The sequence below is a fragment of the Trachurus japonicus genome, chromosome 6, assembly GCF_045865225.1.
Source record: "Trachurus japonicus isolate A0001 chromosome 6, Traja_1.0".
In the NCBI taxonomy this organism is placed as follows: domain Eukaryota; kingdom Metazoa; phylum Chordata; class Actinopteri; order Carangiformes; family Carangidae; genus Trachurus; species Trachurus japonicus.
This window is the reverse complement of record NC_140912.1, coordinates 16437296-16464974: the sequence shown is the minus strand read 5'-3', so window position 1 is coordinate 16464974 and position 27679 is coordinate 16437296. Positions and strand designations below refer to the sequence as shown.

General features: G+C 41.6%; 1 protein-coding gene across 2 annotated transcripts in view; it reads right to left on the bottom strand.

The window, feature by feature from the left end:
* The window catches only part of sema3d (sema domain, immunoglobulin domain (Ig), short basic domain, secreted, (semaphorin) 3D), a 29738-nt gene extending 4234 nt beyond the window's left edge, over positions 1-25504 (bottom strand). The window contains exons 1-17 of one of the 2 annotated variants that reach the window (XM_085779372.1): positions 25253-25504; positions 17946-18204; positions 13992-14152; positions 12098-12160; positions 11874-11993; positions 11673-11766; positions 11013-11141; positions 8925-9061; positions 6970-7084; positions 6652-6721; positions 6416-6560; positions 5661-5883; positions 5166-5266; positions 4895-4936; positions 4126-4283; positions 2091-2155; positions 1802-1941 (exon numbers count right to left, since the gene is read on the bottom strand). In XM_085779372.1, coding sequence (XP_085635498.1) covers positions 1802-1941; positions 2091-2155; positions 4126-4283; positions 4895-4936; positions 5166-5266; positions 5661-5883; positions 6416-6560; positions 6652-6721; positions 6970-7084; positions 8925-9061; positions 11013-11141; positions 11673-11766; positions 11874-11993; positions 12098-12160; positions 13992-14152; positions 17946-18153 — 1971 coding nt within the window. In that variant the 5' untranslated portion in view covers positions 18154-18204; positions 25253-25504. Of the gene's footprint in view, positions 1-1801; positions 1942-2090; positions 2156-4125; positions 4284-4894; positions 4937-5165; positions 5267-5660; positions 5884-6415; positions 6561-6651; positions 6722-6969; positions 7085-8924; positions 9062-11012; positions 11142-11672; positions 11767-11873; positions 11994-12097; positions 12161-13991; positions 14153-17945; positions 18205-18736; positions 18761-25252 lie in introns of those variants that run through there. The other variant, XM_085779373.1, reaches the window with a different exon arrangement.
* Positions 25505-27679: the final 2175 nt, after the last annotated feature.

The following is a 27679-nucleotide window of genomic DNA, read 5'->3' as shown; positions in this document are numbered from 1 at the left end:
AAAACTCAATATTGGAAAGAATCACAAAGGATTTCAGCTGTAAAGCTGTGCCCTAGTCTGAATTCTTATTTCAAGTCTCTCTGGATTACCACTGAGAAGACTGAGACAAAACTTAGAAATTACTTTATGTGCCTATCAGTCAAAACTCCTGCACAACCAACACCACTGACCTTAATTATTAACTTATTAAATCTGCACATCCTGTTGTATTTTTATAGCTTCTGTGTCCATCACATGACTCTCCTAAGGGAGGAAGGACTCCTGCACTCACTCCTTCATCACTTTGTCTAGAGTACAATAGGTCACATATCATTGCATGTCTAGACACACAAACAGAGAGAATACCCCATTGCGTTCATTACCCTAAAACACATGGTTGTCCCTAGGGAGCACACTGTTATGATTTCCGCTCTGGGAGATCATAACGAAAAATGCACAAGCACACAGACACGCATATATCCCCACACACAAAGTGAAAAGCACAGGGCCTTCTGCTGTGCGGGCCCATAAAGGAACACATGAGTCTTTAGTGGCCTCTGCACCTGTCATTGTGTTTACATTCACCTCTGAGAGCGAGGACTGGGGACTAGTTGTGGGAGTGAATAAGTGTAGCGGGAAGCAGAGAGAGACGGTGAATAAGTGATAAACAGGCCACTCGCAATGGGTGGAGGAGGGTTTGCATGTTTGGATAGGGGAAGGAAGGGCACTGAGGTGCTGAGTAAGCAGGTCGCTGTTGTCTCATCATCAATGAGCTCCTTTCCACACCTCTAGTACAAACTCCTGTCCTTGTGCGTCATTCTAGGCTCACCATCCTGTCCTCTTCTTTTCATCCTTTGCACTGACAATAAGTCAAAAATCCGCTAATTTCCATTAGCTAAAATATCATCTGCTAGTATACATTCAAAACAGTTTAAGATGGTGAATTGAGCTGTATTGGCCTTCAACTTCTATGTGTGTACTTTGTTGTATTTTTTTCCCTCATGCAGCACCTCATTTTTCTGTCCTGAACACAATGGAAAGAATCTGTAGCTTCTCTTGAATGACCTACAGTGGCCACTGGGGAACAGCAGTTGCATTCCAGCATGAATAGTTGGCTGCTCAATGTAAAAACGAGAAATTAAGGCTAGCAGATGCAGGGTAAAATGAAATTCTCATCTTCTTTCTTGGTTTAATATTTCATATGAGATAGATGATGTCCCATCCCCATCCCCTAGGGTGGCTCTGGTTTAAGTCATCCGTCACATTCCTCGAAAACAGAGCAGCAGCAGAAATATTCAAAAACCCCTTGACACTCATAAATATCAAAATGATCTTGTTCAGTGAATTTGTGAGATCCAGGATTGCTCCCTTATTAGCAATAATTCCACAACGGATGTGACTTTTGGGTATTTAAGGCTGTGTGAGTTTTGAATGCTGTGGTCATGATGCAAGCAATGTTTTTATGTTTTTCATCTTCCCCAAGACAAGCAGGACCTGCAGTGATGTGATTTGTGGCACAAACAGTGGTTAAAGGGTTCAAGGCTCAGACCTCATAAACAGTGAGAAGGAAGTCAAGTGTAATGTTTTTTTGGATGCTTTGAAGTCCTCTTATGTAAGAAACGTTTCTGGTTTTTGACCATGGCATGAAAGAAATGTAACCCCTAAGGTATAGTAAAGTCAACAAAAGCAAAACCAAAGCTTGCATTCAGATTGAGAGTGAGTGAGCGAAAGACAAGGCCAGTATTTCAAAATGATTTGTTTCAGTGTTTGGGTGGTGTGTGTATGCGTGTGTGAGAGTGTGGAGATGTGTGCACGTTCTTACCTCCTCCCTGCGTTCAGACCCAGGTTTCTGTATGAACCACCGGATTTGGGCCTGTTGAGATTTAGGGACACACTCAAGGAAGGTAGAGTTGCTTTGTACCCCAAAGAGCACTCGTTCCTCCACCCGTCCCCCACCACGACCTAAGGAAAACAAGACCGTTATTGATCCAAGAGCCTTCTGTGGTTCAAAGAAAGTCTGTCATGCAGGTTTACAATGGTGGCTGTTTAAGTGATTCATTTATCTGCTGAGAAAAAACAACTTTCTTACAAAAAAAACAAAGTCTACATACTGTCCTCTGTGTCCCAACACTGACTGGCAGGGTCCCCATGCTTGATGTCCTGTCTCCTGGCTCGCCTGGAAAACAAAACACAAGACATTTTAAACATTATCCCTAATTGGCCAAACAGAAACAAAGCTGAGCACACAAAGATACCCTACTCCACTGATGGTCACATTAATTTTAAGGTCATCTGTGCAGTTTGACAGCTTCAATGAATTAATAAATCCACACGTTGTCTGACAGGGGGATGTTTTTACCAATGTCAAACTTGCATGTACTGGAAAAAACTGGAATGCTGTGGTGAGCATGTGAAGATATTGCCAGTCTTACCTCAAGCAACATTTTTTCACGACCATTTAAAATATGATTTAAGATGACCTCCTATTACTGGTGACCCTCAGCGTCTGACATGTGGTTGACATGTGAAAACATAACAGAATTACACAACTTCCCAAGACCTTGAATCTTTCAAATTTCAAGATGTTGACTTAAGCTAATAAAATGCAGTAAAAGTGAAATTACTCCACCTCATACATAGATGGATGTTTGTTATCCTACATAAATCACTGCACTATGACCCAAATAATCCAGTGGCATCCTTTATAGCTTGTTCCAAGATTTTGGATTGTCATAAATGGTAAAGTATGACATCTGAAAATGATGGGATCATGATGGGAGCATGTCGAATCCAGATTTCATCTATTGGGTCATAGTTTGACAAATCTGATCAAGTACATCTCCAGATTCTGGGGTAATTTGTGCAGTGAATATTACAGTAGAAATGGATTTTTAAAAGTGTCTTCAGCCTCTAGCTGGTGTTGGGCTCCTTCAGTTTTTATTGATTTCTCCTCCTCCACCTCCTGTCAGTCCCGTGTGATGGGACATCTGTAGCCTACACTCACGCACTGTGAAGATCAGCTTTCAAAGAGCCCTGGAGACTAAAGGGAGGGCCTCCACTATATTCCACAAACCATAACAGCATCCCCATTGGCTGGTAATCTAGCAGTGTGATCTCTAACTGCAGGGTATAGATTCTGTAGGGGATAAATTCTTTCCAAGCACACAAACAAAAAAAACAACAACATATTTTTACACTCCAAGGACTAGACTCTAGAGGTGTGGAATGACAGTAGCATTAATCAGTCAAGGAAAAAAAAAATACTAATCAATAACTCAAATGGAATAATACCATCTGGCATGGAAAAAGTGCTGAAGAGGTGAGGAGAACCAGAATAGAAAACATATTTAGCAACAACTATAAACTCCTGCTGACAGGCTCAGAATAAAGAACACACACACACACACACACACACAAACACACACACACACACACACACACACACACACACACACACACACACCACACACACACACACACACACACACACACACACACACACACACACACACACTATGGAGAAGTAGGGCAACAAGGGTCAGTTACTGTAAAAGCAGTTGCACTTTCTTCTTTTCTTTTTTTGGATCACACATATTTTCAGTTTTATCGTTATAAATCATACCACCCAAAAACAAAACTATTCTAAAAATCACAGAGCCATTATTAACGAGAAGCAGCTCTGCATAGCTGAGAGTCAGCAGTAAATTTAAAAGATTTAAAGGTAGAATTCACACCATGTTTTTGGGTCTTACTGTACAATAGTACTCACAAGTATGTGTGTGTGTGTGTGTGTGTGTGTGTGTGTGTGTGTGTGTGTGTGTGTGTGTGTGTGTCCAGCAAATGGGTGTGGTATAGTGCACAATTTATAAAACGTTTGAACGTAATGATTGTAATCATGATGATGTTAATGACTTAAATCATTACTCATATTTTATGCATCTGTGTCAGTGTGGTCGCTGCTGTGTCATCATTTCATTCCAGTAAATAAAACATTTCCACTGTTTGGCTCCCTAGTGTATCATTATTTCCATGTTATTTATGAGCATGATGAAGAGGTCTGCATGGGTTCCATGAAAGTCTAGGTACTGTATAGATGTTATATTCCTGTAATGAGGTAAGACAGAGCGTGTTTAATTTTCACAGCACCTTTTCGATGCAGGGATGTATCGTGAGCACGTGTGTCCATCCCAGGCACAGTAGGGGTCTCGGGCCAGACAGCATTCAGCACAGGCTTGGCCATACAGGTGACATCTACTGAGTGAAACCTGTGCTAACCCCTCGCTCGAACCCACGTAGAGTTGTTGCTGTGGTGAAAAACACAACACCACTCTTTTTTAGTAGAGAAAACAGTTTAGCAAGTGACAACAGGTTTGTTCTGATGGAAAAAACTGAATTAAATATTCCAAATAACTGGGAGGGGGGTGTTCCAATAACACAATTTAAAACATCAACAGAAACTTGAATCAGAGCACAGACATGCGAGGATTTCTCAGCGAGCACTTTTAACAAATATGAAGAAGAATGTGCTCCGACTCGTCCGTAGTTAGGGAAAACTTCCAAACCGCCGCTGAAAACATTAAGAGAGCGCACTCACATACACACACATACAGCTCACACACTGCTGGAGATTAATGGAAGCTGTGATTGAGGTTGAAGTGTGTATTGACACCACTGACCCTTAGATAATGAGGCAGAGTGGGGAGAGAGAGGGAGAGAGCTAGAAATAAATAGGAAGGGCTAAGAAGAGAGCGGAAAACGGGATACATGAATGATCAGGAGATTAAAAACAGTATGTCTTGTATGAGGCATGTGCACACCAATGAATGCATGTGACATGAATTAAAGCAGAGATCAGGGAAGATCTGCAGAAATAGTAAAGAGCACTGGAATAAAATGAGTGAGAATGAGGACGAACCTGCTTAGAGGACAGCTCCATACTGAGGATGGCAGTGGGAACCTGCAAAAAGTTAGACAAATAAACTTCAACACCTCAGTAAACATACTATACTGTGGGAGCAGTGTGTGTTGGTAGAAACAACAGATGAGTTTGTTGAGTGATGGTTCACAAAAAAACCATCAGGGTTGCAGCTTTTGTTTAATGGCTTTTGAAAAGCACGATTAATATTTCACAGTCAATTAATTGTGGATTTGTGTGATTATGTGTGTAGCTGTGTTGGTCTCAAAACCTGGAAAACTTGAAGTTCTTCAAGCACAATTTCCTCCGTTGTCTTGACCGTTGACCAGTTGTCTTGAGTGATGCTCACCACCTTCAGAACTGAGCCAGAGTCTGTGACAGGGAGTCATACACAGGAGAGTGAATAATGTGAAGCAGTCAGATACAAAGTGTTTTCATATCCACTGAAGAGGAATACATCCAGTTTGTACATTCACACCCCTCTCTAAGGCATGAGCAAAAGTTTTGACACTGAAACATTTTTAGATTTAGGTTTGTTGTAAAAGACATTTCAATGCAATGTTAATGTCAAAGATACAAAAAAAGTCAGTGCCTATACTTGGGATGGGTTATTGGATCCAACACCAATTTTACATTTATTTATTTCTCCCAAATCAAGTTCATGCTCGACTACAGTTCATAGTTATTTAGTGTCCTCTGCTGGTCAGATGTAGAGCTGCAAGAGACAGAGTGGGTGCGTATGTGTTTTTGTGTGTGTGTGTCTCACCTGTTCCCAAGAACATGACCTCATATTGTCCATCCTCTGCTGAAACCCTGTCCACCACAATCTGAGTCAAGGTGTAGTCCACACGGACTCGTGTAAAGACAGGCCGGCCAGTCAGAGGGTAGACAGAGTGATACATCAGAGGGTGGAATCGGATGAAACTGACAACCTCATCAGGGAAATCTTTGGTGGTCTTGATCCTTGGATCATATGTCCTGCTGGGACACTATAGGACAGGAAAAATAGGTCAATCTGATGCAAAAGTCTTTTTTTGTTGTTGTTGCTGTATGTCCCTTTTCATCAAGAACTGACCACCTCTCTTCATTGATCTATAGGTACATGTCTCCCTCTGGTGGCTGAATGAAAAAAGTGCAAGGGCCAAAGCACATCTGGAACATCTGTAACATTCCTGCTCACTTTTTATGTGTATGCAATCCCTCCTCAAACCCCCCCCCCACACACACACACACACACACACACACACACACACACTCACTCAACCCCCCGATTAACTTTTTTCAACTCAATGAAACAAGAATCTGATTAACATGTCAGTTGCAGATGTGAGCATGCATACCCTACAGCATGTTGAACATTTCACCCTTGAATCTAATTAGGCCATGTTTATTATTTTGTAATTAACAAGAGCGTTGAGAATTTTTGTGATCTAATTTGTAGAAAAAAAAATTGGTTGCTAGAGGTGATCAAGTATGAGATTTCTATTTGTCTCTGTCCTCTTCGGTCAACAACCAACACACCGTTCCAGGACGTGGATATGGTATCCTCCCTTCATATTCTACCCATCGGTGGTCGGGCCCCTCCTTGTGGGCATATGGGCCGTTAAACACGGCCCTGATGTCCGCCATGCTGTACACACACACTGCTGAGCCACGGAAAATGGAGCTGAGAAGGAAGTGGAAACAAGAGACTATTATTAGTTAACGATGCAAAAGAGAAGGAGAGACCACAGAGAGCGATGAGCACAAAAATGTACCTGGAGGTGGTGAAGACTGCATACACTATAGGGTTTTTATCATCCCTGGTAGGAAGAAGAAAGATGTCCTCTGGAAAAAGAAAGAGAGGAAGGAAACATCCAATATTTGTTTTTATTACTTGTATTGCCTTATTTTTATTGTTCACTATTTTACTGTTTATTGTTGCATCTTTATTTTGTATTCACTGGGAGCAGTCACTACAGCCCACTAAGGCCTCTCATAAGCTCCACTACTGGTACATTTTCTAAAATGCACTCTGAACATTAAACCTAGTTTGTTGCCCTACATTTCTACTTTTTCTCCTTTCAGTCACTTACGGAGCTCATCAAAGTGTGTGTCCACGCCGTCCGGGCCAGGGATAGAACACACAAGCCTTGCTTTGAGGAAGGTGGTCCACTTATTGGTCAAACTCCTCAGCCCACCCACATCATTCTGAAACACAACCACATACACAGTCACAAAACCACAGTCGGCATTGTTCAGCTGTCCAATGTGGCCAGAGGACGACCACAATTAAAAATATACACTTGTAATGAACCACAATCTGACTTTAATCTATCTAACAGACTTCCATACAGAGACAACACACTGAATCACAGCCTGACTCTGATTTCCTGCACTAATTAGGAAAATAAACAGGTGAGTCACATGCCGCTTGCATGGATCTGCTTATTTTACCAGCACAAAGGAGACCTTCTTGTTAGTGAAATGACAGTCAGGAGTAATTGAATTGAAAAGAGAGAGGAAAACATAAAAGGAGAAAAGAAACAAATGGAAGTGCAGCACGCTGGGAGAGAAGTGCTGCTGATTAATAATGCAGGTTTTATCTTAGCATATGAACTGCTGTTTTAAGTAAGCCACCTTTGATTGAGCTATGATAAGAGCGCTGAAGTGCACCTCTTTGTAATTCATAGAAAACTTATGAGAACCTCCCCATTAAACTCGGTCGGCACACTAACCAAGTGCTATGGAAAAGACCGTTATGGTTCAACACACACAAAAACACACTTGTGGTTAAGAGACCAGAAAAAATGTAAGCACTTAATGAGGATGTTTCACAATAGTGATAATCTTCAAAGAGGACTGAAGTGAAGTGCCCTTATTGCTTTTACATGCAGGGGAAAAACACACTTACAGATAATGAAAGAGAAGGACAAATACAAAGACTGAGAGAGAGGGATACCCAAGAGAGAGAGGGAAAAAGAGAGGGCTGAACTCCAGAGGAATCTCCTTCCAGTCTGCCTTGCAGCTTACTCCCAAGTCATAAACACACTGAAAGCTTTTCTTCGAAGAATGTAGCAATAGACCTCCGAATACAAATAGCGAACTGCTGCGTGGACTAGTCCCATTTGTAATGACTAATGGTACACTCTGTCGTACACTTAAGGGTCCCAGTCATGAATCTATTGTGCTTCTGTCCTCAATCAGATGTGCAATGCCCTTCCAAGCTTACAGTTGTTTTGACATGCTGTCAAATGGAACTTAATGGGCACTGAAACATGATATGCTTACAGCATCTAACAGCCGAACAGGGAGGAGGATTGGATTGCCAATGCAAGTTTGGCCACATGTTTCTGGCAATGGGCCTTTGAATGAAGAGTTCTAGCTCATGTTCTGTTAAAGGCTGAATGCTCTCAGCGTAAACGGCACTGGATAAAACAATCTGTAATGTAATCGTAGTACATGTGCAAGCATTAGCATGCAAATTAAACCTCTCTAAAGCCAAACTATTTCTTAGTGAGTGCTACAAAATAAATCTGCATCAGTCTTTTAATGAGAATATATGCAAATCTTTTGGCCAGAAAATTATGACATTGTGAGAGAGTGCGAAAATGTTTAAACCAAATCGATCTTGGAGCAATCTGGACAGCAACACATGATTAACTGCCCCTGACAGCAGCACCTTGCAACTGTTTCACAACTACAAAAGAAGGATTTATCAGTGTGGCCTCCTCCTGGGGGACATAAAACACTCCAGTAATGGCTGACACAAAGATCCTTATCCAATCAGATCAATGTGGGAGTTAAGACCCCCTACACACTGTAAGAATTCTTAGTTTCTCCACTTGTCCAACTACATCTCAACAACTGTGGCTGTATCTTCAAAGCACAGAGTCTCAACATCCACATCTAGCATCCTGGTTAGGACTTTCTTTCTTTCTTCCATCCGCCTCTCTCTCTCCACTACCTTTCCACCCACTGGTCATATCCTCAGCCCTCCTTACCACTGAATACCTCCCACTTTCCTCACCTCTGCCGTGTAATATCTCACCTTGCAAACACGAGCCACTCGGGACAGGATGCTCTTGTCGTTGCCTTCCCACGATACCTCCCGGAAGAAAAAGTATATCTTATCATCATCTGGGTTGTAGGTGTCTGAGATGGGATGAGCAGATATAAACCTGGCCTCTAAAGACACAGAAAGGCAAAGAGAGCGAGAGGAAAGTGTTAAAATGTGTCAGGTAATGGCTTTGCCATGTCCAGCATGGGTAAGTGGTATTACAGTAACACTACACTTAGCGTGTGTTTATTTACAATCCCGCTGTACTTCTACCGAGATGGCTGATTTATTACAATTTCTATTTACTAAACTTAAACCTGGGCTGCACATAAATCTTCAACTTTTTGTTTGTTCATGAACTAATAAAGTTATAGCCAGAATATTTAGGTTACTTTAAAAGCAGTTTTGTTTACTTTGCTATGATTTTCAGCAGCAGTGCAGCATTGAGATCATCCACTAGCTGGAACACCCAGGCTCAAACATCTACCATCATATGTCCTCAGTGTTTTAAAGAGTATCCAGATCCTTTAATTACTGTAAACACAGCACTACAGCAAAATACAAGTGAAAGTCCTTCTTTCAAAATATTATTTATAACAGTAATAGCCGATCCTTTGCACACTTGGTGGGAAAACTGAGCAAACTGTAAACACAACAGTGAAATAGTATCACCTTAAAAACTTTATCAACAACATACTGTAAGCATTTATCTAGAGTTGTCTGCCTTGAAAAGCAACGAGTACGAGTATGACACTCTTACTCACTAAAATTCTTCGCAGAGAAAAATGGAGGCTGCAGAGTTGGGTGATAATCATCTGTGGGTCACTATGGGAGTCAGGTTTCATGTTACCCTCTGAGATCTTGTATTATATTTCATAGGATAATCTTATATTGTATTTAAAATCTTAAGATGAAAATATCAGTATCTATAGCAGCTAAACATAGGAAAGTTTTACTGTTATTTACTGTTTACTGTTATTTGTTAAAAACTAAGTACAAGAATAAGTAAATCATAGTTTATGATTTTAAAAAAAACTACACATTGGGGTGGTGTTTAGCTCAGTTGGTAGAGCCGCCCCGGTGTTGAGGCTATAGTCCTCACTGCAGGTGACCCGGTTCGAATCGCGCACCGAGCGGTCCTATCCTGCATTTCATTCCCCACCTCTCTGCCTCCCATTTCCTGTCTCTCTCGACTCTCCTATCTAATAAAGAAAAAAAAAGCCCCAAAAATATACTTAAAAAAAAAAAAACTACACATGTTGCAGGGAAATAGTAGTTAAGGGAAATAAGATGTTGAGCCTGTTGATATCCGTATCCTGATTCAGGGTAACTAGTCCAAAGGCCTTATGTGTTGCAGTGACATTACATCAACAATTAGCTCAGCCCCCAGAAGCCGAGCCAACCACCAGAGGGTGATTCCCCCCACTGGAACGGCTTAATGTACAACTGCTAACACACTCAACAGAAGGTCATTGTTAGTCCTGCAGCAGTGGAAAGATGTTCCACAGGCTCACATGAACAAAAACACCGAAACGATGTGCTCTCTCTCTCACTCTCTCTCTCTCTCTCTCTCTCCCTTGCATGGCCGGCGCCAGCACAGGCTGTGTACAGTACACTACACACACAAAGAGAGAGAGAGAGAGAGAGACGTAATTACTCCAAACATCGCTGACTGTGTAGTTGTGAAATGTGGAGACCATGTGTGAGGATTTAGATCCCAGTGACAACTGTTGATACACGACAGCCCATCAATTGCCGTAAAACACTTGAGACTGGAGACGTATACAGAGAGAGAAGACTCCCTCCTCCATGATGACTGTGCATGCCCGTGTGTGCCTGTGGCTTTGCGGTAGGGTGACTAAGACTGTGAACTTTGTGGCACACTGTAAATTCCCCTGTAGGTGTGGCCATATAAAAAGTTCCAGCTAAATGAATAAGTGTGCTGTTTCCTCTCTGCTGGAATGCCAATAACCATCCTGAGGGCACAGAAAAGGCTCTTTGTATCAGGAGAGAGGCCTGGAAGTTTGGAGAAAAAGCAAAAACAAATTTTGAGTGTTAATGTGCAAGCATGTGTGTTACCATTGATCCAGTAGTCTTCGGAGATATCTGTGCGGATGTAGTGCTGGTCAGGTGGAGGGCCAAGGGAGCGTGTGAACGTTGTGTCTTTGCCCAGGAAGTCAGAGGATGTGCCCGCATACAGGTACTGATCTGGAGTAATTACAGAGACAGGTCAATCAATTACGACATAAAAATATTGCAGATGCTTCTCAGTTTTATATTTTGAACAATTTCAGGCAATACGTGTTCCATAAAAGATGTCATCATAAAACAGATTTAACAGTTTACATTATTCTTTATTTAGTGTCTATCCTTTCTTTGGCTTACCTCGGTGAACCCACAGAAAAACACAGACAGAGAGATTTCAAGAAACAAACATATGAAGGAGATAAGGCTCAAAAACACATGTTGTTTACAACTCCCTGCCAAGTTACTTTGTTGCTGCCTGAGAAATGTCTGCTTGCCTCATGAACCAAAATAATTTGGGGAAAAGTGCTGGGAAAACAGATAGCCTACATGAGATACGTGAATATAAATTTACTCAAACGAATGAGAGGAGACGTGGCTAGAAGCATCATTTATTTCCAGGGATACAGTGCTGTGCAGCGCTGAAACTCTGGCGCATGAGAGATAAGGTGAGGAGAGAGGACTGTTCAAGTATTGTGCGATGGTTCAACTTACCTGTGAGCACCGAGGTGAATGGCTGCATCGGATCAAAAGGACATTTCAACCTGCCAGACTCCACCGTACCAGACAGCAGTTGGAACGCACCATCCTTGGAGACCAAAGTGAAGATAACATTACATTTTCAAAAATTCAAATCCCAATCCTGAACCGCCAAAATGAATCCTGTTGAGATTCACACGTGTGTATGTACTTTACCTCTCTGCGCCCAGTGATTTCAATGAAAGCGCAGTTGGGGTGGAACGCTCCTGTACCACAGGCATAGACGTGTGTGCGGTTGTAGTTGTGGAGCACCCTCACAAAGTTAGCACACTCCAGCTGTGACAGAAAAGGGACAGAAAAAGAGCAGGGACAAACTTTATCGGGTACACAGAACAGCACATCAAAGCACACTCAGGGGTGTTAAGATTTTGTGCACTTACGTTTGCATTTTTCCCCGCCAGTCTGCACATTTCAACTCTGTCCCGTGGAGCAGGCCAGTAAATCTGTTGGATGCAAGAGAAGAAATTTATTTTGCATTTAATAATATAACCAACACATAAGCCTTTAAACCCACTTCTCTTTGTATGCTACAGTACGACAATAAAAAAAAACATTACGTTTTTTTTTTTTTCAACTTGGAAAAACTATTGCAGTGCTCTGTTTCCAATACACTGTGTTAATAGTGCAAAAGTGAAATACCTAGACTCCTTGTAAGATCTAAAAGGACAGTACACATTACTCCTGTATTGACGATGGCTATTTGTGCATTTTAAAGTAGAATATAAGGTTTTATGGCTTACTTTGAGGTGTTCCTATAAGTAAGCTTCTGACTGTTCCCCACATTTTGGAGTTAATGCACAATAGATCTCAGTCATACAACAATTAAAACCCCTGGGTGCTGGTACGAAGGACATATAACATCCAGGGTCCCTTCAATGTACCTCACCATGTTCACACATGTGTTATAACAGGCTTATGTGCTTAGCGTGTTACCTCGCCTAAAGCCTACCAAGGGGAGCTATCGCCAATCTTACGCATGGATCGACAGAGCTTTGATACACATGCAAACACACCAGCACAAATATTAAAACACCTCATGATTCCAAATCATTGCATGCCGTTCGTTGAGGAATTCATGCAGAAATCCAGCATGACAGTGTGAAGGTTTGCAGAGTGCTATGTATCTTGGCATATGGGCAGATTCTGCATATGAAATGATCAGTGGTCTATAGTTTTACCACCACATATGGGGATATTTAAAGACTGTGATGAAAAGTTTACAAGATAGCGGCTATCTCCTGAAAATCAAGACAGAAACAACTGGAGGTCTTGCAAGCAAAATATTTTTTGCTGTGTTTTAGTGCCCTGAGGCCCTTATCCAGGTACGCTACTTTATTTACTGATAAACGCTAAGTTTGTATCTCTAGATCATATTCACTGTCGAGAGCTGTTCCCAAAAGGCTCAGAGACTTCTGGTGCCGATCTCCCATCGGTATCAGTGACCAGAGAGGCAACAAAAAGGCAACACTCTGAGTGCACGACTAAGAGTTAAAACAACTAGATAAGGATCAAATAAACACACTGTCGTCCCACTTGTCATGAACCTCAGCTGTATAAACACACACTCACATCTACAAACTTTAACATATGGCATTTGTCCAATTGCATTTGTGTGTTTGTGTAAATGTGTAAGCATGAGCGTGAGAGCGAGTGCGCATACTACGTGAGTGTGTATATACTTTGCGTGCACACTGCACACTTGTGTGTGCATTGTGTGTGTACCTTCTAACATCATGACCCTGACCTCAGCAGACAGACAGTTTCAGACTGCTGCCGACTGAAAGGTGAGCTCCTCTCCTGGCTGAGAGCATTCCGGCTTAGCAACACGTTAATGGAAAAATAATACTTTACATCATCCCCACTCAATGGCAAGAAAGGAATAAGTGTCATGTAGCTGTAGTAAAATGACTGTCTCCATAATTATAAGCTTTTCACTGCAAATAAAAGAGGTTGTGTCTCAAGTGACCGCAAGCAGGATTTTGCATGTCTGGGGATTGAGTCAGTGACTGTGTGTGAAGGAGATATTCCGTCTCCTGTTCAAACTTGAATTTCTTCCAGTAATATCCCTCTGTCAGAGGGTGTGGGGACTCTTATGACCGCTGTAAACACTTCAGAGTCTACCTAAACAACCTCTCAAGTGTAGCAAATGGCTAGAGAAGCTGCAAAAGCAAACGCTGCTGTTTATTTGTTGCACTAGTTTTGGAGCTTTCCCCATCTATCCCTTTATACATAATTTAAACATTAGTATTCGGCACTCATGCCAGTATCTTGTACCTTTCTGGGGGCTCTGACCAGATTGTCAGGGTCAAGCAGGTAGATGTGATCCCTGGCTCCCAGCAGAAGACGGCCTCTCTCCTCATCCAGCAGCAGCGAGTGGGAGTGGAGGCCCTCGGAGGGGCCCAAAAACAGAGATACACTGCCGGCTTGTAGCAGTTCTGTCCCAGACAGACAGACAGAGAGAGAGAGAGAGAGAGAGAGAAAGAGAGACAAAGAGATTAATAAATCACTGCAATACAGTGTGTGCACATAGTTTAAATGTAAAAGTGCACCTTCTAACATTGAATTACTCTTCACTGAAAAAAAAAAATTAAATAAATAAAAATATTTCAGCAGGATTACGCTGTCAAGCTTAATTTATTCTCTACTCTCAAATCCCAAAGACAAGCACTGGGTTTGGTCGTCTGGGTTCAAAAACATGTCTTGGCTTGATTTGAAGCTGCCTAATCCTCTGTGGTTCAACACCTCAGCTGCACACGCTGACAGAGAGGAGATACAGTAGCAAAGACTTCAACAACACATTACTTCAGATATGCATACCTCTATCAGGGTATTTTCATAACTACCTCATTAATCACAATGATATGTCTCAGTTTAAAACCAGCTGACGACAAGAAGATGGGGGTTTATTTATTCTAAAAACAACCTGTCTCTCTACCAATTTTGTCCTGACTAGACCCAATTTGCAGATGACTGAACATCTTCATAAACATGAGCTGCGGCTGTAGTTTAAAGCAATATGAGATTAGATCACAATGAGAGCAGGTGCAATTCCTGCTGCTCACACATTAAATGATGGAATAGTTTGCTGTAAATGCTTATGATCTGTGCTGCTTAATATTGTTGTTTAAAATGAATTAGAACACACTATATATAGACAGTGTTTCATTTAGTATTGGCTGGTCTTTGGACTCCCAGCCTCCACAGTCTAGTACAAAGAGAGTTTTCTGCTAGCTGAAAACCGACTTCATCCTCAGTGCAGTGCTGTGTCCTTGATCTCCTTGATCTGAGGAAATCTCTTCTATCACCACGCTCTTTTCATTGCGCCAGTATAGCAACATGCCTTGAATAAACACCGGCTCAACGCGGGGGAGTCCTGTGGGAGTCACTCTGAAAGGATTGACATTGTGATTACCCTCTTGGTGTGAAGGACTGAAGAGGTTACCAACCTCCAATATTTGAACTTCTAGGACCCCTCCACACCACACAATCCAGCTTAATACCTCCTCCTATACACAGGCTCACACACACACAGCACCCCAACACACACACACATACACTCATATCTTTCACCCCTACATATACACACATCGTGGCCACAGCAGCAAACTAAACCTCACAGGGAGATTAGGCTGCTAGCCCTTGGCTAACGCTAATCTTTTCTGTAAACACGCAGCACTATGAGCCCATTGAAACAGCCTGCTTAGTGTTGGGCTCCACACCTTTCTCCAAAGAAGAGAGCCCTCAGCAGCTCATGATCGGCTCCTCTGCCCATGGTTTAAGCAAGACATCACCAAGCTGGCTGGCTGCCAACAGGTTTAAGCTCCTCTGATAAACTAGACTTAAGCTCTATAATACTATAACTCCTGATATTGCACACGTGCAGACCACCTAACTTAACTCAGGATAAGTAAGGCATTTCTCCGTCAATCTCACTGTTCCCTTTTGTCTGATAAGCTTAAAACAGAGCACAAACTGGGCAAGATACATTAATGTAATGACTCTGTATACAAATCGGCCATATGCGTCGGGAAAAGGAGCAGAATAATTTTAGCAAAATAATCATTAGAAGAAACCTGCTGATCATTATAGCTGCATTAAAGCTACAGTTGAAATGAGGCCTTTGTTTCCATGCTGCATGACTGTCATTAATATGCAGCGTAGTTCTGTCCATGGTTTCATAATACATGGAGTGACATCATAGCCAGGATCAAATGTTGGGACAAGAAGAAAGAAATAAGCTATTAAACATAATCTAAAGGGAAGCCAGATTTTATTTACTCAAATGTCCTTTTAGGTAAATTTACCCATTAAATGGAGGTTAGTTATTGAGCCTAGTTTTAAAAATGGAAGAAAATGTCCCAATAATTAATGATCTACTGTAGTGTCACTTGAATCCTGTTGCTCACACATTAAGAACAAAAAAATACATATTAAAGATACTTAAATCATGGCAAGATGATTTAACTTTTTTATTTGGCCATACAGTCTATGTCGTGGCTCTGGATGAAACTTAAACTTGTGATTTCAGAGTTAGGGTCATAGGTTTAGAATAGAGAGCAGTTGTTTGGAGGTGTTCACCCACTCAGGGATGATTTCACTTTGATGGTTTCACCCTTTGCTCATTGAGGCTGTGCTTTCACAGGAGGCTGATGATGTTTGAAGAGTGATTACTGCTGGCTGGTGTTGCTTTAGAGCAGTGTGCACTGATGAGATGATGACAAGTTGTGTGCATGATGTGTGCACTGGGTTGGAGGTGATTTTGCTTTTGATGGATTCTTCTTTGCTTAAGTCTTTCTGACAGCAAAAGCCAAACATGGACATTGTTCTACTGTTGATACTCTGAGGTCCAAAGGAAACCACTGCATACTGTAGTCAGATGGCCTTTCTCTTGAATGAACAGTTTAGTCAGCCGTGCTCACAGTCAAGGCAGTGAAGCAAAGCCAAGACACACATTCTGTCAGAATATGAAAAAATTATATATATATATATATACTCGCCTCAAATATCTAGACCCAATAAAATGCAGCTGCATCTGAAATAATGAACTGTTTTATCAATATCTTATATTGGTTGGTTTGGAACAAACATGAAATAAAACAAACTATGGAGCTAAATACAAGGCTAACTGCTGAGTAAACACTGTCCCTAGCAATCATTATTCCTGCAGATACTTACACATATTTATATTGGACACTCAGACCATACATGTGTGTCTATTTCCAGCCATACTGGTTTTGGAAGCCTTTGACCAGAAGAGAGATTTTGGAGGTTGAAGTCACAGTGAGTTTACTTTTAGGTCACAGTGGGGATTCAATTTTATGGACCAAGACTGAAGTTCATTTGTGTGGTTGGGTGCAGCGGATACATAGCGTGAGGGATGGAGACTTTGAAGTAAAGTTTGCGCTGGAGTTTAGAATGGGTTTTAAGGGGAGCAATAATTTAGCTTTCCCTCGGTGGCACAAAGCAAACAGACTCAGTTAACGCAAATATAAACACAGGGACACGGCCACATTGCCGAGATTGGCTAACATACACACAGCAGATCCAGCGATAGTCTCCCATGGACCAGGAGCATCAACATGAAAAGTGTGTTCTACATGTGACTTACTTAGACTTCGAATACAACAGCATATTCTAAAATAACACACATTTACCATTTTGTCATCCCTGTCATACATTTTCTAAATATAAACCAGACTTCAGGTTGATGTCATGCGGATTTATGTTGATGAGAAGATTAAAATATTGTGTTTGTGTTTCACAGAAAAAAAAAAGTGCCCAGAAAACATTCTCATGCTCATAAATGTGACAAATAGGGAATTATTAAGTGGGCTAATGGATCAGTAAGTGTATCTTGAATCCCTCACTCTAATTTAACAGTGCAACTAAGTGTGCTAATATCTCTTTTCACTTTTCTTCTCGGCTGTGTCACAAGAGAAGAGGGGGCAAAGTGTTACCAAGAGACAACAAAGCTCAACACGGCCTTAGAAAATGCACACTGAGTGGTTGAAAAATAGAAATGATTAAAAAAAACAAACATATATAAACAAGACAAAAAGCACAAGGGAGACACTTGTGAGTCAGCAGAGTCATTTGCCTTGTTTACAACAACAACTCTGGTTAGGTGTATGTTGAGCACTGAGATAAAATATGGAAAATAACCTCAAATTCGTAAATAGGCAATAACAATAACATTAACACACAAAACAACAATATTTCACTTCTTACCTCTGTGGCTGAGTTTGACCCTGGGGACACTCTGTTTGATGCTTGCTCCAAAAGGGAGGGTGGCCAAAAACATCAATCCCACTAATGGGAGCCCAGGACGTGATAGCACCTTAATGCTCTTCCCTTTGCCATCATAATTACTGCCAGACGTGGAGAACAGAGTCCCAACTTCATTCATACTCTGATTACCAGAGCCTTCTTTCTTCATGGTGGTTGGAGTGGTCTTGTTCCGTTTTCACTCTGTCCTTTTCTGCAAACCCTGGAGGGAGACCGGTGTATAGAGTTAAGCTAGGGAGGAGCAATCATAAGCGTGTGTGTGTGTGTGTGTGTGTGTGTGTGTGTGTGTGTGTGAGTGCAGTCTCATCTAACTTCACACAGGATATGTACACACATTTCACCATGGAGCCCTCCAGGCATGTCGCCTCTCTTTACCCGTCCCACATCAGCTGTTGCCTGTCACTAGCTTCTCCTTTGTGTCACTTTTAAATCTGTTTGCCCAAAACAAAGGTCAGGGGAACAAAACAGTCACATTCTGCTATCTTTCAGTTTCCTACTCTCCTCCATCTCCTTTTCACATGGATAACTCATTTAACTCTTCAGCTAAATAATACTTGCCAATGTTTTTAGCATTGGCTGATGACCCTGTCAGCTCCTCCTTTATATATCGTCTAAAAAATGGTCCATGTCCTATCAGGGACTTCACAGTGTGTTAAAGAGGCCTGTGGCATAGACATTAGTTCAGTCTGTGTGAGAAGTGAGCTGTATGCGTGAGCAGTCATGGGAACATTCACTGGCCTTTCTGCCACTAATAAGCAGGGAGAACTTGAGCGACGTGCAGGAATTGAACGTAGAGCAAAGCGAGAAGTTGACCAGAAAATTGAATTTTCTTTTTTCTTTATTTTTGGTTGTGTTCACTTAGGAACTAGGAACATTTAATCACTGGAGACATGATGACATTTCAATTGGAGCCTTTTTGACCTGATGATCGTCCATCATGTTTTGGAGTTAATGTGTAGGTGTTACTTATCTCTCTGATGCTGATTTCAAAAACTTTGTTGTTCTGTGAGTGAGTTGTAGGGTATGAAATTAAAAATATCAGTTTGCGTAAAAAGTTTTCTTTTTTTTAAATTAATACTTTATACAGAGAGTTAATATCTATATAACTTAAAAGGAAGGTTTATTCATTTGTTTCTCAAATTACTCTCAAAACTTTCAAAACAAGATATCATGGCAGAGACCCAATAATTTGCTGGTATCTGTCTAAAACTAAACTCTGATAACATTTTCAATAAAATATTTCCTCTTGATCAGATCAGCACAATTACAAACAGATTAGTCACCTCATACCAAGCTACTTGGTCTGCATTCCTATCAACAGCCATCTAGCTAATAATTAACCAAGCCAATCGATGAGGAAATTAATGAATGCATCAAAAGAATGCCTCCCCCTCCTTAGACCTTATTGCTATCTCCCTCGTTAATTTCCTCCCACCCCCATCTCAGATAACATGCATCAACTTGTCTTGTGACAACATAAACAATGTCATCCTAAAATTAATAGATCTGCTGTGGCAAACACACTCACATGTCTTAAAGGCTGAAGCCCAGCACAATGCTTCCAGCTGGAAGATTTGGACATATAAGAGAAAACACAACCATCACACTGGCGAAATATTGTTTTTGCAGCACCTACACAGTATATAAGGTGACACTCATTCATTCACATCTACACACACAGATCTGCATAGTGTGATAAAATGTACAACGGCATGTTAGGAGACAGATACAAGCTGTAAAAGTATTTCTTTTCATATATCATATCACTTCATTTATTTTTCCTGTCCAGTTTTGTCATCTGCTGTTTTAAACATCAGGGGGGATCAGGGCAGAGTGGCACCCATCCAAACCCCCCGTGGCTTTAAACTTGATAGGATTAGAACCTGATAAACAGACTGCTGTTTATTTAAGATGACAAATTGAGGCACCTTCACACCTTCAGGGTTAGAAATACAGATATAGAGCTGCGGGTGATGGATGGGCAATCAGTGAAGAGACGGAGAGAGAGAAGAGGTCTAACTCTGTGCTGTCTTTGCATACTTTGTGAGAGACGGCAAAAGTGCTGGTTGTGGGGCCCGTCCTCCCGACAGCATCTTAAGGGGAGCAGTGACACAATTTCACCCATGTCAGTGGCGTTCAAGTAATGTATCTCTCTTTACCGCTTGAGTACCAACATCTATCAGCAGTACAGACACCGCTCTACAAGAATGGCCCCCAAACAAAAGAGAGAGCTCAAGTGCTGGAAGAGAAGCACTAAAATCTCTCCATCTGCTGCGGGAAAAGGATGAAAACGGGGGCATGTCCGTCATTCAATACCGTGGAAAGTGAGTGAATAATGGAGATGGAAAGAGAGATAGAGGAAAAAGAGAGAAAGAGAGAGTGAGTGAGGGGTGAGGAGGAGAAACATACAGCTTGTGCCATGTGGTTTAAGCTAACACCCCTGTTTCCTGGCGGCTAGAGTCCCTGTTGTCTTTGGCAGCATGGCCGGCACACGGCATAGGGGGCGATGTGAAACAATCCTGATGGCCATGGTGACAGATTTAAAGCCAGCAGCCGGTATAGTGCCACTGATGTCAAACATATAGCATCTTACAAGTGTCACATCATCAAAAATGAAGTGGTGTTTCCTGTTTGGGTTCAACATCAAACAAATATAGAGCAGGCCTGTATGTGCCGTAAAACAATCAATCAATAATGGACCAAAATCAAGACATTTGGACGGCGTCTACATTTTTTTTTAACTGAGTTGAAATGATATATGAAATATTAGCAGAAGCTATCAGCGGTCATGAGGAAGAAGCAGACAGTGAAGAAGTGTGAGTGTGAGAGTGAGAGTGAGACCACCCTCAATGAGGCATTTAGCAACACCCAGGTGCTCTGTAGAATACACTGTTATCAAACCTCGTTATCTCCACAGGACAGAGCGCATAAGCACAGCTATTTGTCTTTATTCCCTGACCACAGTCACTGACCTGGCATAACAACATAGCTAATTGTTTCTAGCTTCAAGACATTACTTGTTTTTCTTGGCACTGGTCAATCATTCTTTTTTTCCCATTGCATTTAAACAGGCATGTAACTCCCCTGTGAGTCTGTGTGAGTTCATGTCTCATAGAGAAAATACCGGACTGCCATCAGGCCACACTGTTTGTGTTTTCACTAAACACAAACTGTAAAGCACACACAAGGAGCGTTAAATTTTAAAGTTGCTCTGTTCCCCATAACACCGGTCATAGATGGCAGTAAAGATGGGAACACAACCCTGTGCAAAAATACAGACAAGAACCACTATTACTCGTAATATTTTGGCTCCATATTTTAAGAGGAGGATATGTTGTTACACTTTTTATAACAAGATAAATGATTTTGGACACAAAGTAAATAAGTGCTGTCAGCTCTAGGTACAGATGCTACTAATAAAAAGTCATAATATTGATTTGAAGGGTTGAAAATCCTCTCACACCTGTCTAAACTATTTTGCCATAACAATGTCAACATGTACACTTGTTGCAGATCTCACCATGATTTACTGTATGCTGCGAACAAGTAAATATGAAACATGTGATCCTTGGAGCAATGAAACATTACTCTGGACAGAGATAAAAAACCCTCAGCCTACATACTGTTACACTAAAGCTTTTTGGCATGATTTATAGTATCCTTGCTCATTTTTCTGTGAGTTGCTTACTCAAGTCGTAAAGTAAACATCAAGGCAGGAAGCTGCGTTTCATTTTAGATGTAAACCACAAACATTACCACACCTTATCTGAGTGAAACACCGTATCTATCAGCACAGCATGCTCATCTCTTGGGAAATTACATATCACTCCAAAAAATGAATGCAAAATAAATTGCCAAAATATCCCCTTACACACACAAAATTCAATCATGCAAACACTGGGATTGAGAGTGAGATGGTATTTGAAGCCAAACATGCTGCAGTAAATTAGCCCTAAATAATGAATGAATGGAGCAACACATGTTCGGTAAGGATATCTGATACCTCTCCACGGGCTAGAGCCGGGATCATTTGATCCCTTGCCATTAGGAAAGTCCGTATTTCCTGTAGTCGCTTACCTTCTAATAAATCCAATAGATCAGATATCCGCAAGCTGCCTTATTTCCAAATGCCTCTCTCACACAGTGGAGCCATGACAGTTAACACCACTGACCTGGCAAAAGAGTTTAAGTGAGGATTTCTCAGAGCGAATCGTTCAGGCCCTGTGTTGAATCATATAAACAAATTTACAACACTACATTAGACACTTTGCATGAAACCTTTAGGCATGAAATCAGTGAATGGTATTGCCCAGACTGGAGGACATTCCAGAGGAATTCCTTCCGTTTTGGAAGTGAAGAGTGTGTCTGTAGGGAAAAACCAAAGGAGATGGATAAGATTCCAACCCTGGGGTCCTGTCTGTCCACAATTTGTCCCTCCCCAATCTATTATCTCAAAACCCTGGTGAGACACTACTCTGTGCAACTGCCGGGCCCGGTATGGTAACCAAATACACCACAGCCAGATAATAGAGTTTGCCCTGCCTTTGTTACAGACCCGCTTTATGTTCAATGTTGCCGTTTAATCCTTCCATCTGTGAAGAATAGAGGACATAGCCCACAGCTCCTTACCTAAGCCATAACTGGAACAGTGTCAGCTAAGGTCTGCTGTTGCACCAAGGGTGAATGGAGGGGTGGGAGAGTGGGGGTAGGAGGTGATACTAGATCTGGTGTGGGTGGTGGTGCAACTCTTCTGTATAGAGAAGATGGAAATGGAAAAAAGAATACGAGTAGGAAACAAACTCAAGCAGCTATTCACAACGGAGAACAAACCATGTAACCAAGACGACGCCACATACAATAAACATGTTGATTGGTTTGTTGATAAGGGGCAACGAAACAAGTAACTCTACACGTGCTGAACAGGGCATGACCCAGCCATGAAACTCTGAATGTGTATGAGCGCCTGCATGTACGAACATATCTGTGTATGTAAGCTAATACCATCCTGAGGTAGGCAGATGGAGGCAATAGGGCATGAAAACAGTGACTGACAGTTCTGAGTGCTCTCACTTGTTTCGCTGTGGCCTGAGGATACAAGGGTACACCCATGCATGCTATGCAGTGACTCCTCTCAAGAGCATTACTGTCCTCTGCCAATGTGGGACATAAATCTATTGTTTTTTCCTCTCAACCCTGAGAAGGCTTTTGTTATGCGGTTATCTCCAGACCAGCCTCAATACAGTTCATTAGCAACAAGGGAAACACAGAGGCCACAGAGCTGCAGGGCAGGCAAACCCAGCCAGCCAGTCTGTCTGTCTGCAAGTCATTGGCACCTAGCCGCTGTAGACTCTCTAAACATACTAACATCACCACTGCAGTGAAGGTGTCCCAGCTCCTTTGTCCGTCTCCACTGAAGAATTCTGGCAAAATGGCCATATAAGGCTGTGGCTACAAGAATGTTTTAATAACACTTTCCACCCAAAACCTGTTGAGTTTTGAGAAAGCACTCTTTCACTTTTTAGTTTTCATCACCGTCCAGGAAAAAGCCTCAGTGTGAACTGCATGACGCTGTCACGGAGCGCAGGAATGGTGCTGTAGTCCATTCAAAACACAGCTGAATATTGATGCTGTGATTTTTAGGGCAAACACGCACATTACATGGAACAGGAGTGACTTAGAGCACACAGGAGGCTCTGGGCTAACACAGCATGGGTTTGAATTGATTAATATAGCACACCCTATTCTAAAACCTTCCAATCAGTCCTACCAGAGCTGTCACAAAGATGAGATTAGGGTACAGTTTCAGCCACTAAGTGTGTTGTGTTGTCACATAAGTTCTTTCAAACTCCTCAGAGCTCTCTTATACACAAACACACAGGCTATCCTGGCTATGATTTCAGAAGCAGTCTTAAGCCTCCCTCATCCCCAGTCAAGAAAGAGCTTTAACTGCTGGTATATACAGCAGTCTGTATTTAGTATGCCTGGCAGACACCATCCCACTGACGTAACAACTGGACAGAGTCTAAAGAAGAAAATCAGAGCAGGTTTTCTGAGCTGTCTTTCTGTGGCCTAAAGCAGAAATCATTTATTTACCTGAGTCATGCTGATCGAAAAAACCTGAAACACTGCCAGTGAAATCAATATCAACACAAATGCGATGTCTCCCCCTCCCTCTGCTTTCCTTACACAGTTTCTTTGCCTCTCTCACAACCCGCTCGACCCAAAGCTCCTTGTAGGGAGTTAGATAAACCTTCAGAAGTGCAGTGAGTGGAGAGAGGATCCTCAACACTGTATACAGGCAGGAGGAATACCACCAAATAACTTCAAGACCCCACAACAGTTTTTTTGTGTGTGTTTGTTTTGTTGTTGTTTTAAGAAAAAAAAAATCCTTTCAGCTGAACAGTAAACCACAGAAATGCAGTGTAAACACATTTGATGAAATACTGCAACATATCAAATAGACTAGGTCTGCAATGTGAATATTCTGCTTAAATGTCCCTGGTCACATTAAATCTTGGAGCACCCACACTAACCCTCTCCGTCGACACACTTACAGTATCAAATACTTCCCAAAACTTCTGCCACTCAGCTTCTTACAAACATAATATTACTGTGCCTCCATAGATCTCGGGGGTGAAAATAAAATAAAATATTGATGGATTAGTTTTGATGCTGAAAATCTTTAAATGAAAATAATTTAAAATGCATATCACATGTTATGGCTCTATTCTATATAAATATGTTATACCGTAGACAAGACTGCTCATACAATTAAGAAAGACATCACTGGTCCCCAGTAAACTGCAATTACCAAGAATGGTGAGTCTTAAGAGGAGTTACATACACAACTGTCCAACATTTTCAGCTAAAAAAGTCTTTAAAAAATCCTCTGTGTCACCTGTTTTTTTTATTTTGTATTGCCAATGCAGCTATTTTATGAATTTCTTAAAAAGCTAGCATCCTGGAAAGCACTCACACATATGGTTTTGAAGGGTTGCTAGCTAAACAATGTAAGAAGAGTTTACTACAGTTGAAGAAATTGTTGAAATTATCAGATGTTAAAATAAATACAGAGGCAAGTTTACAGAAAATAAAGTGACTCTAGGTAAAAAGGCAAATCTTCAAAATGTTGTTGTCAAAAATGATGCATCAAATAAAGTTAAAGTCAAACAGAAACTCTGTAGTAATTCATGTCCTCTTATAGCAATTAAACTTATACTTGAATTCAGTCCTCGTTGTTTTCATCTTACCTGCACTCTAAACTCCGTCTCCTCTCACACGCAACACATGCCCACTCTCACTGAAAGTTCCCCGACTCACAAAGAAACGCAGTTAAAAGTGTGACACGTGCACAGCGACGTCCCGACCAAAAGAGAAGTGGATGGATAAACTCAATACTTCCCCCAGATATTTCCACTCCCCTTCAATGTTGTTAAACGCACACCAGCGCTCTTGAACTTTCGATGCACTGCGCCGCGTCTCTGTGTGTGTGTGCGTGCGTGCATGCGCATGTGCGTGTTGGACGGCTGGTTAGTCTGTGACCGCTCGCCTCGGGAAAGAGACGGTAAACTCCCTGTTATGTTGCTGCTCCTGGAGGGGTGGGGCCCTCAGCATCTGTACCGCTGCCAGCCAGCCAGGACTCAGTCCAGACCTCTATGGTAACTTCACATCCTCATGTCCTTGACGCTTTTAAAAAAGAGCAAAGGTTGATTGTGGCATGTGGACAATTACAGTATAATGAAATAATCCCTCCCTCCCAGCTGTGAATTTCGTTTCAAAGTAGTGGATTCTGATCCAGGATCTCTGCAGCACTTCCAAGGTCCATTGGAGGTAGCCCGTCCAACACAAGTGTCACGCAAACACAATCTGGCATCAGAACAGCAGTTCTCTTTAATGTCTTATTATAACAGGTTATAATAAGGTTGGACATAATTATATAACATCTTACAGTCTTTAGTGTGCCACTTTTGAAAATGTCACAGAAATATGATGGATAGGATAAGACAAGACATGATACAATGAGCTCAATAAAACTGACCACTACGAACAATAATACTTTTATACTGGGCGGAGAGCTACATAGTTCTAGTAAATGGGAGTCGCTCATATGGATGTGATCATGAAAATGTGTGTCATGCCTTTGGGATAATCCTCTAATGGTTAATCTAATCTTTTTTGCTATGTGGGCATGAATGTCCACTAGTCAAGGTCCATACTGGTCATCTCTCTGAGTCATGTATTTGCTCCTTTGGGTTTCCCTTAAGTGCTGGTGAGATGAAAGAAGGGACAGCTGTATTTGGGTTAAGGCAGCAGATCCAGCAGGGTGGGATGCCTCTGCCGCGTGTCCACGAGACAGAAGCGTGCAGGCTCATTCCCCCAGCTGAGTTGGAAGTAAACATGGCTCTCTTCTATGTAAATCTACACGGAGATATGAGTTGGTCAATTTGAAATCCACATGTTGTTGTTTTTTTTCCATTATTATTTGAACAAAACTTGCAGAAGGGTTGGAGCCAAGTACACACAGAGATCACATTCATTCTAAATGAGAGCTGCAATGTTGGACCCAGAAAAGACAGTTGCAGTGTGTCCCACCCTTAATACAAGCTTGGATATTCTTGTTATTGCACTTTAGTGGCAGATAACCTGCTGGGTGGAAATCGTAGCAGATGTGAGTCGGTTAACAGGTTAAAACAGTGTCCTCCCTCCCTGCTGGGAGATTCAGTGTCAGGGTGTGCACTTCCTCAGGACCACTCCCTCCCTCTCTCCCTCACACATACGCAGTTAGAGTGATGAGCAGTACTGATGACATAAATTGTGTCAAATACTGAACGTTGTCCAATGTCTATTCCATCCCTGCCCATCCTCCTGAGAGTTGTGCTAAGCCTTGTGCATGCTCCTGTACTTTAGAGAACCAAATCTCCACACTGAAAGCAAAACATAAATCATTTTTATTCTCTGATATGGGGTGAAGGACATGTAAATAAGTCTCAGAATTTCCAGACACATGTTAAAACAATTACTAAAATACATTATGGGTACTTGCTGCTTTTCAAAAATCCATAATGCTGTATTTTTTCATTTTTGTACAAAGATGACAGAAAATGAGGGACATAGATGTTCTGTGTTCTATTTAATCCTGGGACATAGCTGGTCACAGTGTGCACCCAGCCACAGTGGCACCCACAGTTGTTAAGCAACTATGTGTTTTTCCCCTATTTGTAGGATTTGAACATTTCCGACCTTGCAAACCCGTCGTCATAGTATCAAAAAAGAGAGTGATGCTGACAGCCATGTGCGTCGCTAGCACAAGAACATTGTCTACTTTTTGTTGTGGCTTAATTGAGAAACTGTTTTTTTGTGGATAGTTCAAGAGAGTTTGGCAATGTTCCCAGAACAGCTGCCAAGTTATTTAGAAATCAGGAGAAAAGACCAAGGACAGCCCAGCCAGTGGTCCAATCTGTCCAATTAGGGGCAGAAGCAGTTCATCGACGCCTGAGTGAGGGACAGAATTGTCGATCATCGGTTGTTCAGCTTCCTTGTAATGACATTTATCCCAAATGAATGCCAATGAATGTTTTGGGTTGAAGAGTCACACAACAGGGAGAAAACTGTGGCTGAGCAATGTGATTATGGTTTGGTTCCAGTTTACTGTTGCCAAATGTGATTTCATTTTAAAG